This window comes from Cervus canadensis, chromosome 31 (assembly GCF_019320065.1).
Source record: "Cervus canadensis isolate Bull #8, Minnesota chromosome 31, ASM1932006v1, whole genome shotgun sequence".
Taxonomy (NCBI): Eukaryota; Metazoa; Chordata; class Mammalia; order Artiodactyla; family Cervidae; genus Cervus; species Cervus canadensis.
Window position 1 is genome coordinate 31,972,537 of NC_057416.1, and position 16,504 is coordinate 31,989,040.

The window sequence follows — 16,504 nt, forward strand, 5'->3', positions numbered from 1 at the left end:
TGATGCTTTTGAAGTGTGGTGTTGGAGAAGACTCTTGAGAATCCCTTGGACTGCAAGGAGATCCAACCCGTCCGTTCTAAAGGAGATCAGTCCTGGATGTTCATTGGAAGACCTGATGTTGAACCTGAAACTCCAGTACTTTGGCCACCTGATGTGAAGAGCTGACTCTTTGGAAAAGACCCTGATGCTGGGAAAGATTGACGGCAGGAGGAGAAGGGGATGACGCAGGATGAGACGGCTGGATGACATCATTGACTCGATGAACGTGGGTTTGGGCGGACTCCGGGAGTTGGTGATGGACAGGGAGGTCTGGCGTGCGGCGGTTCATGGGGTCGTGAAGAGTCCGACACGACTGAGCGAGTGAACTGAACTGAGGCACCGGAAATGAACAAGATAAGGAGGTGGGGGTAAACATTAATGATGAGAGGGAAAAACAACCAGAAAATGAATGCCAGGGAAACATTTAAGTGAAGAAATAAGGATCCAGATGAAGGGACTTCACAAGTAGACAAGGTGATATGAGGAAAAATCAGGGGTAAATGGTATGATTGAAGTTGAAGAGCAGATGGTTTAAAGAAGGGGAGTATAGTCAGTAGTGTGAAGTGCATCAGATAGTTTTATTTGACTCAAACTGCTTTTTCTTTTTGGATTTGACAATGAGGGGGTCATTATATGGCATCCGTTTTAATGGAGGATTCTCAGCAGAAGCTACTCTGGGTGGTCTAGTTACATTACATTGGATTGAGAAGTGAGCACCAGGAGAGGAAGCATAAGTAAAATAGCATAGTGCGGACAACGAGTGATACCAGAGAAGGCTGAACTGTGACTGTTACAGGATGCTCTTCCACTTCATTATAGTAATATATATTCATGATAGTAAAATTGAGAAAGAATAAAAAACTCTTATAATCCTACACCCATTTCGTTTCTTTGTAAACTTTAAAATGCTTTTCTTTTGTCTTATAGTTTGTTTTCCTTATTTTTTAAAGGAGTATAATAAGATGGGAAATATTGTTTTGAGTAAATGCATATTACTTTGAACAAAAATTACACACAGTTCGAAAGAAAATACTACCTTTGTCAGGAATTGGCAGTCTTTTTCTCTAAAGACCCAGATAGTAAGTATTTTAGGGTTTTGAAGAGCATAATAGCTCTGTCAAAATGACTCATTTTTGCTGTTGTATCATGAAAGCTACCATGAACCATATGTAAGTGAATGGGTATAGCTATATGCAAATAAATTTTATTTACAAACACAGAGATGGGTCAGATTTGGCTTTGAGGGTGCTAAGTTTGCTGATTGCTGCTTTATATTTTTTCAAAAAGAATAACTTAAAATTCTCTCACTCTTTTTTATATCCAGATTTTTTTTAGCAAATAATTTCATGGTTTATATGTATAATCAAGGATCTATGAATTCTCATTCTTCAAATATTCAGGTAAGATTTAAATTATATGTTTTAAAGATTTTTTAAAACCTTTTTTATACTGGATACTTTCCTAATATAGAATACCTTATTCACAGAGGATATATGTAAAGTGACCTATGTATGCCTCATTTTACCCATTGTTAGGGTTTCTTGAAGTCTTGATAAATTAAAGACGAACTAGATTGACTTAGTATATTCTACTCTGCAGCACAATTTAATTAGTTTATATTTTGTTGAATAAATGAATAGAAATGAAATACTAGTAAAAACAAGCACAAATATTATTGAACCCAAAATCGTAGATTGAAATCTTTTTCTTTTGTTTTACTCCTGTCTCATCTGTCGATGAATCCTATTGCTTCTACCTTTCAAATTATGTACTTAGAACCCACCTTCTTCCTCTGACTCTGTCTGCTGATACCACTGTTTTTCAAATAAACATCATTATCTAGTTTGGGTTATTGTGATAACTTCCTGAATAATCTCCCTGCTTCCACACTTTGCTCATTCCCTGGGTCAGGTCTCAACGTGACAACCAGATGAATCCTATTAATAAAACCTGGTCAGATCAAAAAAAGAAAAAAGACCAACCTGGTCAGATCTTGTTGCTTCTCTACTCAGAAGCCTTCATGGGATGAGTTATTGTTCACAAAGTGAAAACCAACAAGAGAAAGCCCACATGCAGCAACAAAGACCCAGCACAGCCAAAAATAAAAATAAATAAAAAACCTTAAATAGGGTGAAATGGTGAAAATCATTTTAGTATCCTGTAGGCTTTACACCGGAAAAGGCAGTGGCACCCCACTCCAGTACTCTTGCCTGGAAAATCCCAGGGAAGGGGGAGCCTGGTGGGCTGCTGTCTATGGGGTCACACAGAGTCAGACACGACTGAAGTGACCTAGCAGCAGCAGCAGCAGCAGCAGGCTTTACACAGTCTGATCCTCTTTACCTCTGTGACCTCATTTCCTGTTACCCTTTACGTTGGTAATTCTGTTCAAGTTGCATTGGCTTCCTTGCTGTTCTTTAAACATACAAGACATGTTCTCCTTTCAAGAACTTTTCTCTCTCTCCTCTGATCCAGATGTCTGCTCTTTCCCAAGATATAATGTTTCTTTGCCTCATTTTCTTCACTTCTTTGCTCAAAACCATCCAATTAGTCCTTGACTAGTCCAGATTTAAGATTTTAAAAAAGGTTTTCCTTTTTTTTTTTTTTAATTTTGGCCACTCATTGCTGCAAGTGGGCTTTCTCTATTTGCGGCTAGTGGGGGCTGCTCTCTAGTTGCAGTGGGTGGGCTTCTCATTGTGGTGGTTTTTCTTGTTGCTGAGCATGGGCTCTAGGGTGCAGGTGCTTCAGTAGTTGTGGCATATGGACCTAGTTGCCCTGCAGCATGTGGAATCTTGCTGGAATCATGTGGACCAGGGATCAAACCCATGTGTCCTGCATTGGCAGGCAGATTTCTTTACTATTGGACCACCAGGGGAGTCCAATCCCTATTTTAAATTGCACTCTTAATCTTCATACTCTTTTATCTCTCCTCTTTTGTTTTTCTCCATAGTGGTTATCAATATATGATGTATCACATACTTTATTTATTGTTTCCTTAGTGCAATATAATCTTCATTTGACCAGAGCTTTTGGTCTGTTTTATTCAATGATGCCTCCCTAGTGCCTAGAAAAATGCCTATCACATAGCATATAATAAAAATTTGTTGAATATTATTGATATATATTACTTCTAATTGGAAAGGACCATTAATTTCCTTATATTGCTCCTTCTTGCTCGCCTTACTTCTAACGTAAAAGAGTGCATTAATAAGAACTCTCTGTGGTCAGAGACTGAATTTGGTGTGATTTCAGTCCTTTAAAGTTTATGGTTGTGTTTCATGGCCCAGAATATGGTTTCATTTCTGTAAATGTTATGTGTTTTTAAAAAAGAAAGTGTGATGTTACTCAGCCATAAAAAAGAATGATGTAATGCCATTTGCAGCAACAAAGATGGACCTGGGGATTTATATGTTAAGTGAAAAAAGATGGAGAAAAGCAAATATCATGTGCTATCACTTACATGTGGAATCTAAAAAATGATATAAGTGAAATTATTTACAAAATAGAAATAGACTCACAGACATAGAAAAATAAAACTTGTGATTACCAGAAAGGATGATGGAGGGGGAGATAAATTAGGACTTAGGGATTAATATGTACATGTGATTATTTATAAAATAGATAAATGACAAGGATCTACTGTATAGCACAGTATATTCAATGTCATGTAATAACTTGTAATGGAAAAGGATCTGAAAAAGAGTACATTTATATGTATGTATGTATAACTGAATTTTTAGTATGATTATGCATTTATTTTTATTATTATTTCATTTTTGACTTTTTACATTTTGAAGCTATGTTATTAAGTAAATGCAAATTTGGAATATTTATATCTTCCTGGTGAATTGAAACTCTTATCATTAAGAAACATCCCTCTTTATCGCTATTAATGCTTCTTGCCTTAAAGTCTACATTTCCAATATTAATATTGCTTCAGAGTTACCCTTTTGGTTTGTGTTGGTGTGGTATATCTTTTTCTAGATCTTCAATTTTTTTTTGTGACCTTAAATTTTAGACATCTCTTTATAGCAGACTGTCAGAATTTAAAGAAAATCCAGATTCACAATCTTTGTCTTTTTATTGATGACCTAAATTTGTATTTTGGAAAATAATTTTACCTAAAATATGATATAAAACTTTGGAAACAGGGTGTAAAATAATAATCCCAAGCATTGATCTGAAAAAAGGCATTAATATAGTGAAAGTGGCAAACCTGAGGAGACTTTTTTTCTGAATGTATTTTTATTCACAATGATATAAACAGTATAGAGCCTATGAAAAGTATTCAGAAAGTTTTAAGTATAAAAAGTTAAGAAATCATTAGAAAGTTTTGTCAACTCCTAGGTAACCACTTTACTTTCTCCCTCATAGGCTCAATGCTACTACCAAGGATATATTGAAGGATATCCGAATTCTTTTGTCACACTTAGCACGTGCTCTGGACTGAGGTTATGTATTTTTTGTCCTTGATATGCAAACACCATAGTTGTGATATTTGGCTGCAGTGAACTGGTTAGTTTATTCTAAGTGTGGAGCTGGTGGAGGATTTCCATGTGGAGAATACTCCCATGTGGATATTCCCATCATATCACTGAATGATACATTCCTCTGAATATGTTTCTTCTCTTATTTCTCCTCAACTCCCGGACAGACCAGAGACTTGTCTAACTTCCTTGAAAGTTTAAATTTCCTGGTGTCCTTGCTCTTTTTCTTTATTGTGGAAATGAGAGATGAACATGTTTGACTACAACAAATTGGAGGAGCTAAGTTCTGGGTAGCTTTTTTTTCAGCAAATATTTTTGTACCAGTTACTAGCATAGTGTTTGGAGATATAAACGAAGCATGCCCTTTTCACACGGGAAATCATCTTCAGAGAGAGGAAGCACTTCTATATAAACAAATAATAATTATTATAGTACTTAGTCATTTTTTCTAGTAATATCACTGTCTTAAACTCTCTAAGAATTATAAAGTTTCCTTCTTAGTGCTGGGAGGGCTTTCCATTCTGTCAGGACGTTCTTCATCTTCATTTTTGTAGTGTAGGATCCTTGTTTTCACAAACGAATTTTACTTGGTGCTTTTTACATGGAATTCTGAAATTTGGTTTTTAGAGAATAGTCACTAGAACTGTTACCTATATTTAGGGAAGAATACTTAGAAAAGTTGTTTACTCTTTATTACTTTAAATTTCTTATTCAGATTATGTACATAAAATTCATAAATGCCTTGTAATTACTGCTAAATTTTATTTTTATGGATAAAATTGCTCATTATGTATCCTTTTGTTATACAAGCAATGTGATCACTATAGTGCAAACCAGATCAAAATTTTTACAGATTTCTATATGCTATTGCTTTCATTAAGTCACTGACTTGGAGAACAGGGGAATGACTTGATCACAGTAATGCTGTATACACAGTAGTGCTGCATACCTAAGCAACTGATTATGTAATTTCTGATTTAATAATTTCAACTATGTTTATAACTATAAAAAAATTAGATGAGTAGTTAGTTTTTGGAATTGGGAAAATTTTTATTTTTGGTCTCTTCAGAGTCATCTCCGAAATACAAAAAGTGTGGGACAAAATACAAAGCCCAAAAACATTCTGTATCTTCTCTTTTCCTTTTCTCCTTCCCCTCTTTCCTTCCTCCTCCTCTTTTTGAAATTCTGTCAGAGTTTTATAATATAGAATTAATGATAGAATTATAAAGTAGAATTAAAAGCAGTAAATTTTTGTCCTTAATTTTACAGAGGAATATTGCAGTTTGAAAATGTTTCTTATGGAATTGAGCCTCTGGAATCTGCAGTTGAATTTCAGCATCTTCTTTACAAATTAGGGAATGAAAAGAATGAATTTGCAGTTCTTCCTGAAAATAACCAAGACACAGAACAAAACCCAATGGACTATAACATTTTTATAAGTGAAAAAGTGAGTTGTGTATGTTTCATTACTCTTTCAAGGCAGTTATTGTTTCTATTTATTTTTAAAAGAAATTTATTAGCCCGTTAGAAAGCTGTAGCTACTTTTCTTTAACATTCTCACCTTTTCTTAGCCTCAACAATTTCCTTTGAACCATACATTACCTTTTTCTCTTTGCAACAATCATTTACTTTTTATAAACTGTGCATATTAGTGCATATTCAACATAAATGTTAAAAACTCACTTCCTGCTTTTATCTCTGTATTCTTGGAAATTATCAATTAATCAAATATTTATGAAGTCTGCATTTGTAACCAAGAAATCAGCATTAATTAAATTATAGGTATAATTAAAATTTCATAAGTTGAATGCCATGTATGGCCAATGTAAATTGTTCACCTGTATAGCTGTATGTTTTGGTCCTCACAAAAGTAATTATGAAAGAGAAAATATTTTTGCCAAGGAAAAGTGGCATTAATATGCATAGTTTATACAAGAAGTATATGGCAGTGTTCACAATACATGTTCTCCTTGGCTTCTGTCAGTTTTTAAAATAGACCAAACTCATCAGAATTTAGCCAAACGTGTAAAAATTAAACTACATTTCTCAACCTCTCTTGCACCTAGGTACAATTTTGTGACAAAGCTATAGATACTGACATGTGACAGATGTAACGTGTCACGTCTAGATAGAGTTCTAAAGGAAGAATGCTTATCCTCTTCTCTTTTGCCCTTTCTTGCTGGCTGCAGTGTGAACATATTGGTACATCATAGTCCACAAGGTGATAGTGTACATAGTCCACAGTGATAGTGTACATAGCGGAGCAGTAAGGTAGAATGAGCCTTGCTCCTGAGGAATTTATAAGACTAAATCACCATGCCTCTTCAGAGAAGAGAGAAATAAACTCCAACTTGTTTAATCCATTATTATCTTGTGTCTCTGTTATAGCTTCTAATACTATATCCAAAATAATACAGGTCTGAAATGTACAATGAAATGTACATGGAGTGCCAAGGTGCTCAATGCTATCACACACACATATATATTTTAAAATGAAATTTTATTTACTAAATATGAACAATTTTATTTTCCTTCTAAGAATTTAGGAGAGTAATTTATAATGGCTTAGATTAATCAGTATGGTGGACATTGTTGGTGTTCTGGCCAAATTCTGTCAGAGCCTTTTTTACTGTATTTTTGTATAGTGGGACATTCTGTCTTTGGTTGTGCTTTTTAAATAATCTAGAACATGTAGCTCTATTTTAAAAGCTATTTTTACTTAAAAATTTTCTTCCAGTTTTATTGAGATATAATTGGCATTGTATTGGTATAAGGTATACAGCATCATAATTTGATATTTATATTCTGAAATGATCACCACAATATAGTTAACATCCATCACAGCACATAGTGTACAATTTTTTTTCTTGTGGTGAGACCTTTTAAAATTAATTCTCTTAGAAACTTTCAAATATACATTGAAGTATTGTTAATTATAATCACCATGATGTATATTCTATTTCCAGAACTTATTTATCTTGTAATGGAAGTTTGTACTTTTTGATCACCTTCACCCATTTATCCCACTTCACAGTACCCACCTCTGGCAACCACCAACCTTTTTTCTGTACCTATGAGTCTGGTATTTTGTATTTGTTTTCTTCCCTAAGATTCCACATATAAGTGAGATCATATGGTATTTGTCTTTCTTTGTCTGACATTTCCTTTAGCAAAATGCTCTTGAGGTCCAATCATGTTGGTGCAATGGCAAGGTTTCCTTCTTTTTAATGGCCAGTAACATTCCTTTGTGTGTGTGTGTGTTTATGTGTGTATGTATGCATGCACCAACTTTCTTTATCCATTCATCAATTGATGGACATTTAGGTTATTTTCATTGGCTATTGGCTATTCTAAATAATACTGCACTGAACATGGGGGTGCAGATTATCTCTTCAAGATGGTGATTTTTGTTTCCTTGGGATAAAGACCCAGAAGTGGAATTGCTGGATAGTGGTAGTTTTTTCAGTTTTTAAAATTTTTATTGGAGTATAGTTCATTTACAATGTTGAAATAGATTCAAGGGTACAGCAAAGTGATTCAGTTATATATATATATATATATATATATATGTATGTATATTCTTTTTCAGATTCTTTTCCATTATAGGTTATTAGAAGAATTGAATATACTTCCCTGTTCTACAGCAAGGACCTTGCTGTCTGTTTATTTTATGTATAGTAATGAGTATATATTGATCCTAAACTCCTAATTTATCCGACCCCTTCATTCCCCTTTGTTAACCATAAGTTTGTTTTCTATGTCTGTGAATAAGTTTGTTTTGTAAATAAGTTCATCACTTTTTTTAGATCCATATATAAATGATATCATGTGATATTTGTCTTTCTCTGACTTACTTTACTTAAGGTGATAATCCCTACATCCATCCATGTTGTTGCAAATGACATTATTTCATTCTTTTTTTTGGGATGACTAATATTGCTTTATATACATATAACACATCTTCTTTATCCATTCATCTGTTTATGGATATTTAGGTTGCTTCCATGTCTTGGCTATTGTAAATAGTGCTGCAGTGAACACTGGGGTGCGTATATCTTTTTGAATTATTAGAGTTTTTATCTTTTGTGGATATATGCTGAGGAGTGGAATTTGCTGGATCATATGGTAACTCTGTTTTTACTTTTTAAAGGAATCTCCATACTGTTTGTTCTCCATAGTGGCTGTATCAGTTTACATTCCCAGCAACAGTGTAAGAGGGTTCTCTTTTCTCCATACCCGCTCCAGAATTTGTTATTTGTAGACTTTTTAAGGATGGCCATTCTGACCAGTGTGAGGTTGTACCGCTTTTCAGTTTTGATTTGCATTTCAATTAGGATGTTGATCATCTTTTCATGTGCCTGTTGGTGATCTTTATGTCTTCGTTGGAGAAAGGCCTATTTAGGTCTTCTTCCCATTTTTTGATTGAGTTGTTTTTGTTACTTTTGCTCTCTGTGAGCTATTAGTACATTTTAGAAATTAATCCCTTGTTGGTTTCATTGTTTACAAATATTTTTCCCATTTCATAGGTTGTCTTTTTGTTTTGTTTATTGTTTCCTTTGCCATTTAAAAATTCATAATCTTAGAAGTTTGATTAGGTCCCAATTGTATATTTTTGTTTTTATTTCCATTACTCTAATAAATGGCTACAAAAAGATGTTGCTTTGATTTGTGTCAAAGAGTGTCATGCCTGTGTTTTGCTCTAGGAGTGTTATAGTACCCAGTCTTACATTTAGGTCTTTAATCCACTGTAAGTTTATTTTTGTATGTGTTGTTAGAGAATGTTCTAATTTCATTGTTTTACATGCAGCTGTCCAGTTTTCCTGGCACCGCTTATTGAAGAGACTGTCTTTTCTCTGTCTTGTATTCTTGCTTCCATTGTCCCAGATTAATTGACCATAAGTGCATGGGTTTATTTCTGGGTTTTCTTTTTTTGGGGGGATTTTCTATTCTGTTCCATTAATCTGTGTGTCTGTTTTTGTACCAGTATCATACTGTTTTGATTATGTAACTTTGTAGTATAACCTGAGGACAGTGTGATTTCCTCCAGCTCTGTTTTTCTTTCTCAATATTGTTTTGTCTACTTGGGATCTTTTGTGTTTCCATATGGATTAAAAATTTTTTGTTGTAATTCTGTGTAAAATGCCTTTGGTTATTTCATAGGGATTGTATTGAATCTGTAGATTGCCTCAGGCAATATGTTCATTTTGACAATATTGATTCTCCCAGTGTAAGAACATGGTATATCTTTCCATCTGTTTGTTCTGTCTTCAATTTCTTTCATTGGCATCTTAAAATTTTTGGAATACAGGTCTTTTGACTTCTCAGGTAGGTTTATTCTTAGGTATTTTATTCTTTTTCATGTGGTAGTAAATAGGACTGTTGCCTTAATTTCTTTCCTAATCGTTTGTTGTTAGTATATAAAATGCAACAGATTTCTGTGTATTAATTTTGTATATTATAATTTTACAAAATTCATTCATGAGCTCTAATAGTTTTCTGGTAGTGTCTTTAGGATTTTCTATGAATAGTAACATGTCATCTGCAGACAGTGACAGTTTTACTTCTTCTCTTCAAAGTTAGGTTACTTTTATTTTTTTTTGTTCTCTGATTGCTGTGACCAAGACTTCCAAAATCATGTTGAATATAAGTGGTATGAGTGGGCATCTTTCTCTTGTTCCTGATCCTACAGGGAGTGTGTCCAGCTTTTCACCACTGAATGTATGGTAGCTGTGGATTTGTCATAGTGAAATTGCTCAGTCATGTCCAACTCTTTGCGACCCCATGGGCTGTAGCCTACAAGGCTCCTCTGTCCATGGGATTTTCCAGGCAAGAATACTGGAGTGGGTTGCCATTTCCTTCTCCAGGAGATATTCCCGACTCAGGGATTGAACCTGGGTCTCCTGCATTGTAGTCAGATGCTTTATTGTCTGAGCCATTTGTCATATATGGTCTTTATTATGTTGAGGTAGAAAAGATTCTCTATGCTCAATTTCTGGAGAATTTTCTTTAAATCATAAATCTATGTTGAATTGTATCAAAACCCTTTTCTACATCTAATGAGATGATCATAAGTTTTTATCTTCAGTTTGTTAATGTCGTATATCACACTGTTTGATTTGCAGATATTGAAAACTCGTCAGTCTCCCTGGAGTAAATCTCACTTGATCATGATGTATGATTCTTTTAATATATCATTGGATTTGATTTGCAGGTGTTTTGTTGAGGATTTTTGCATCAATGTTCCATGGTGGTCTAGTGGTTAAGACTCCTTGCTTTCTGTGCAGGGGATGTAGGTTCAACCCCTGGTCAGGGAACTAAGATACCATATGCTGCATTGTGTGGCCAGAAACAGAAGTCTGGGATCAGCTGACTTCACAGGATAATTCTATCAAACATTTAGTGAAGAGTTAACACCTATCCTTCTGAAACTATTCCAAAAAATTGCAAAGGAAAGAACACTTCCAAACTCATTCTATGAGGCCGCCATCACCCTGATACTAAAACCAAGTAGAGATACAGTAAAAGAAAATTACAGGCCAATATCACTGATGAACATTGATGCTTTTGTTTGGAGTTTTAAAATTGCTGATTTAATTTTAATACTTATGATTGTTCAGTTTATATTTTCTGTTTCTTCCTGGTTTAGTCTTGGAAGATTGTGCCTTTCTAATTATTTTTTTTTAGGCTTCCTATTTTATTGATGTTTAATTGCTCTTAGTAGTCTCTTATGATCCTTTGTATTTCTCTGGTGTCAATTGTAACTTCTCTTTTTTAATTTCTGATTTTGTTCATTTGGACACTCTCCCTTTTTTCTTAATGAGTCTGGCTAAAGGTTTATCAATTTTGTTTATCTTTTCAAAGAGTCAGCTTTTAGTTTCACTTTCTATTTCATTTATTTTGCTCTGATCTTTATGAATTCTTTCCTTACCCTAACTTTGGATTTTATATAGTCTTCTTTCTCTAGTTGCTTTAGGTGTAATATTCTGTTGTTTATTTGAGATTTTTCTTGTTTCCTGAGGTAAGCTTGCATTGCTATAAACTGGCTTCTTAGAACTACTTTTGCTGCATTCTACAGGTTTTGGATCCTTATGTTTTCATTTTCATTTGTCTCTTTTTATATCCTTGTGTTTTCATTTGTCTCTGCATACATTTTGATTTTTCTCTTTGATCTCTTCGGTGATCCATTGGTTATTTAGCAGCATACTGTTTACCTTCTATGTGTTTTTGTTTTTGTAGTGTTTTTCTTGTAGTTGATTTCTACTCTTATTGAACCGTGGTCAGAAAAGATGCCTGTTACTTTGAATTACTGAGGCTTGTTTTGTGGCATACCATGTGATCTATCCTGTAGAATGTTCCATATGCACTTGAAAAGAACATGTATTATGCTCTTTATATGGAATGCTCTCTCTATATATCAGTTAGGTTCATTTGGTCTGTTGCATTATTTAAGGCTTGTGTTTCCCTATTGATTTTCTGTCTGGATGATCTGTCTATTGATGTAAGTGGGGTGTTGAAGTTCCCTACTACTCTTGTGTTACAGTTGATTTCTCCTTTTATATTTGTTAATATTTGTCATATATTGAGGTGCTCCTATGTTAGGTGCATGTATATTTATAATTTTATATCTTCTTACTATATTGATCCCTTGATTATTATGTAGTGTCCTTTTTTTGGTCCCCTGTAACAGTTTTTACTCTAAGTCTGTTTCTAAGTAGGTCTATTTCATCTGATATAAATATAGCTATTCAAGCTTTCTTTTGATTTCCATTAGTGGAATGTTTTTTTCAATCCCCTCACTTTCAGTTTGTGTGTCTCTCTAGCTCTGAAGCAAGACTCTTGTAAACAGCACTTAGAAAGGTCTTGTGTTTGTATCTATTCAATTGCTGTATGTGTTTTGGTTAGAACACTTAATTTCTTTGCATTTAAGATAATTATCAATATTAATGTTCCTGTTGCCATTTTGTTAATTGTTTTTGGATTTGTTTTGCAAATCTTTTTTCCCTTTTTCCTCTTTTGCACTCTCCTCTTGTGTCTTGATGACTGTTGAATGTTTTTAGTTGTATGTTCAGAACTTGTTTTCTTTTTTGTATGTGTATCTATGATAGAGTTTTGTCTGTAGGTCAGTTAGTCCAGTTGCTCAGTCGTGTCTGACTCTTTGTGACCCCATGGACTATAGCACACCAGGCTTCCCTGTCTGTCACCAACCAGAGCTTGCTCAAACGCATGTCCATCGCGTCGGTGATGCCATCCAAGCATCGCATCCTCTGTCATCCCCTTCTCCGCCTGCCTTCAGTCTTTCCCAGCATCAGGGTCTTTTCTGATGAGTCAGTTCTTCGCATCAGGTGGCCAAAGTATTGGAGGTAACATGAGGTCTGTGTATATATGTGATTATTTCATGTTGCCGATACCTTAATTTTAAATGCATTTAAATAAACTTGCATTTGTACTCTCGTCTCACAATTACTGTTTTCAGTATCACATTTTTACATTTGATTGTTTTGTGTATCTCTTAACTGCTCTTTGTTGATGCAGATGATTTTACTTTTGTCTTTTAACCTTCCCAGTTACTTAGTGTATGGATGAGTTCCTACCTTTAATGTATGTTTGCCTTTGCCGATGAGGTTGTTTTGTAATTTTCTTATTTCTAGTTGTAGCCTTTTATTTTTTTTGTCTAGAAAAGTTCCTGTACCATTTGTTGTAAAACTGGTTTGATTGTGCTGATTTCTTTTCATTTTTACTTGTCTGTAAACCCTTCGATTTCACCATCAAATCTGAATGAAAGTCTTGCTTGGTAGGATACTCTTAGTTTTAGCTTTTTCCTTTTTATCACATTAAATATATGGTGCCAATTTTTTCCTGGCCTGAAGAGTTTCTGCTGAAAAATCAGCTGATAGCCTTATGGGAGTGCTCTTATATTAGTTGATTTTTTTCCTCTTGCGGCTTTTACTGTTTTCTCTTTATGTTCATTTTTTTCCATTTTGATTATAACATGTCTTGGTTTGTTCCTTTTTGGGTTAATCCTGTATGATAGTCTTTGTGCTTCACTGTTTCATTCTTCAGCTTTCAGAAGTTTTCAGCTATTATTTTTTTCAAACATTTTGTCAGGCTTTTTCTCTCTGTGATCTTCTGGGACCCCTATAATGTGAATATTAGTGTTCTTGGTATTTCCCTAGAGATCTTTTAAACTGTCCTCATTTCTTTTCATTCTTTTTTTCTTTCTGGTCATCACCAGTGAGTTCCCCTACTCTCTTCCAGCTCACTGATCAATTCCTCTAACATTTTAATGTGCTATAAATTCCTTTAATGTAATTTCATTTCCATTACTATATTCTTCATCTCTGGTTATTCTTTCTTTCTTTATTTTTTTACCTCTTTGTTAAGAACTTCTAACTTCTTGCTCTGTGCATCTATTGTCCTCTTCACTTCTTTGGTCACGTTATAGTCATTCCTCTGTCCTCTTTCTTGGGTGGGTTGTCTATTTCTACTTCACTTAGTTCTTTTGAAATTTTATCTTGTTCCTTCTACTGGAATGTATTTTTTTGCTGCTTCATTTAAAAAAAAGTCTAAATTGCTGTTTGTGTTTTTATGTATGTGGTAGGTTAGTTACATTTCTCAACTTTGGAGAAGTGGTCTTCTGTAGGAGATGTCATATGCATTCCAGGTCTTAAGTAGGTCTTGGTGCTAATGTGTCAAGATTGCAGCCACTAGGAGCAGTGTTCACACGGTTGAATGTTTCCAAACACGCCTACTATCAGTGATATATCACCAGCATGAGCTGTAGCCATCCCCTGCTTATTGAGACTCTCCAGGATCAGTAGGTGGGTCTAGTTTAGGCATCTTTCATATTCTTTTGCCCTGGGTCCTAGTGCACATAAGATTTTGTGTGTGCTCTTGGGACTGACATCTATTTATCCCCTAGTCCTGTGAAGACCCTGAAATTAAGCCCCACTGGCCTTCAAAGCAAAATGCTTTGAAGGGGCTCATCTTCCCAGTGCTGGACTTCTAGTGCTGCTTCCCAGACTAGAGAGCTTGACATGGGGCTCAAGAACTCTTATTCCTGTGGGATAATCTGTGTAGTATAATTAGTTTCCAGTTTGTAGGTTGCCGTTCTGGGAGTTATGAAGTTTCATTATTTTGCGAGTTTGCTCTCCTACCTGTCTCTTTGGTTCCTTCTTGATATCTTTAGTTTAGAAGATCCTTTCTGATGAGTTCCAATCTTTTTCATGCATGGTTGTTCTGAAGATAGTTGTGACTTTGATGTGATTGTGGGAGGAGGTGAGCTCAGGATCTATTTACTCTTCCATCTTGATAAAAAGCCCTGTTCTCTAATTTCTATTTCATATTTCATCCTTTGGGTAGATATGGTTTTAGTTTGCTCCTGTTTATCCAGTTTCTTCAGGTATAAAGTTAAGTTAGGCATTTATATTACAATTTTTCTTCCGTTTTAATTGTATCTCAAATGTTTTAATATGTTATCTTTTTATCGTCATTGTTTCAAAGTTATTTTCTTATCACTAATTAGCACACTTTCTTTTCAACTAAAATAAGTCCCTTTAAAATTTCTTGTCAGACTGGTTTAATGTTGATGAACTCTTTTATCTTTGCTTGTCTATAAAACTTGGAAGCTTTATCATTCAGAGTTGAAGAAGAGATAGTTAGAATTTTTTTCTAGTATTCTGAATATATTGTGCTATTTTCTGGCCTGCAGAGTTTTTTGTTGAAAAATTGCTAATAGTCTTATAGTAGTTTCCTTGTATGTAAAACATTTTCTCTTGTGGCTCTTAGCATTGTCCTTCTACGTAACCTTTGACATTAAAATTATGTGCTTTGGAGTACTCGAAGATAGCACTCACCCTCTGAAGTGTCTGGAAAACATTACACTTAGCCAATAGATGTGCATGTAATTAGAAGTCTGCCTGTCAGGCTGCAGCCTTGATGATTATCTAAGAGGCCTCCATAACAGAAAAACTGTTGGAACTAATAAATGAATTCAGTAAATTTGCAGGATACAAAACAAATGTACAGAAATCTGTTGTGTTTCTATACACCACTAATAAACTGTCAAAAGTAGAAATAATCCCATTTACAATACATCAAAAATAATATAATACCTAGGAATAAATTTAACCAAGGAAGTGAAAAACTCTATATTGAAAATTACAAGATACAGATGAAAGAAATTGAAGAAGACCGAAACAAATGGAAAGATAGTCCATGCTCATGGATTGGGAGAATCAAGGTTGTTAAAATTTCCTTACTACCCAAAGCAATCTACATATTCAGTGCAATCCCTCTAAAATTCCCATGGTGTTTTTCAAAGAAACAGGAAAATAATCCTTAAATTTGTTTGGAACTACAAACACCAAATAACAAAGCAATCTTGAGAAAGGAAACAAAACTGGAATCTTCAGACTCTCTGATTTCAAACTGTATTACAAAGCTATATTAATTAAAATAATATTATATTGACATTAAAAGATCAGTGGAGCAGACTATCAATAAACCCAACAGACAGAAATAAACCCAAATAGATACGGTTAGTAAATTTATGACAGAGGAACCAAAAATATATGATGGAGAAAGGACAGACTTTTCAATAAATGGTATTAGGAAAACTGGACAGTGACATACAAAAGAATGAATGGATCACTGTTTTATACAATACACAAAATAAACTCAAAATGGATTAAAGACTTGAATATAAGACCTGAAATCATAATTCTTCTTAGTAGAAGACAAATGCACTAACTTGAAAACATATATGCACACCTGTGTTCACTGAAGCATTATTTGCAGTAGCAAAAATATGAACCAATCTGAGTATCTGGATAAATAATGATTAAATAAATTGTTATATACATTTATCAATATAACAGAATGTAAACGAAGATCATGGCATCCAGTCCCATCACTTCATGGCAAATAGATGGGGAAACAATGGAAACAGTGAGAGACTTTATTTTCTTGGACTCCAAAATCAC

The 16,504-nt window shown here is 34.3% G+C and overlaps 1 protein-coding gene across 1 annotated transcript in view; it reads left to right on the forward strand.

Moving 5' to 3' along the window:
• The window catches only part of ADAM32 (ADAM metallopeptidase domain 32), a 160,507-nt gene that overhangs the window by 18,978 nt on the left and 125,025 nt on the right, over positions 1-16,504 (forward strand). The window contains exons 5-7 of the mRNA XM_043454325.1: positions 1,364-1,439; positions 4,411-4,487; positions 5,793-5,970. Of these exons, the coding sequence (XP_043310260.1) occupies positions 1,364-1,439; positions 4,411-4,487; positions 5,793-5,970 (331 nt within the window). The remainder of the gene's footprint in view (positions 1-1,363; positions 1,440-4,410; positions 4,488-5,792; positions 5,971-16,504) is intronic.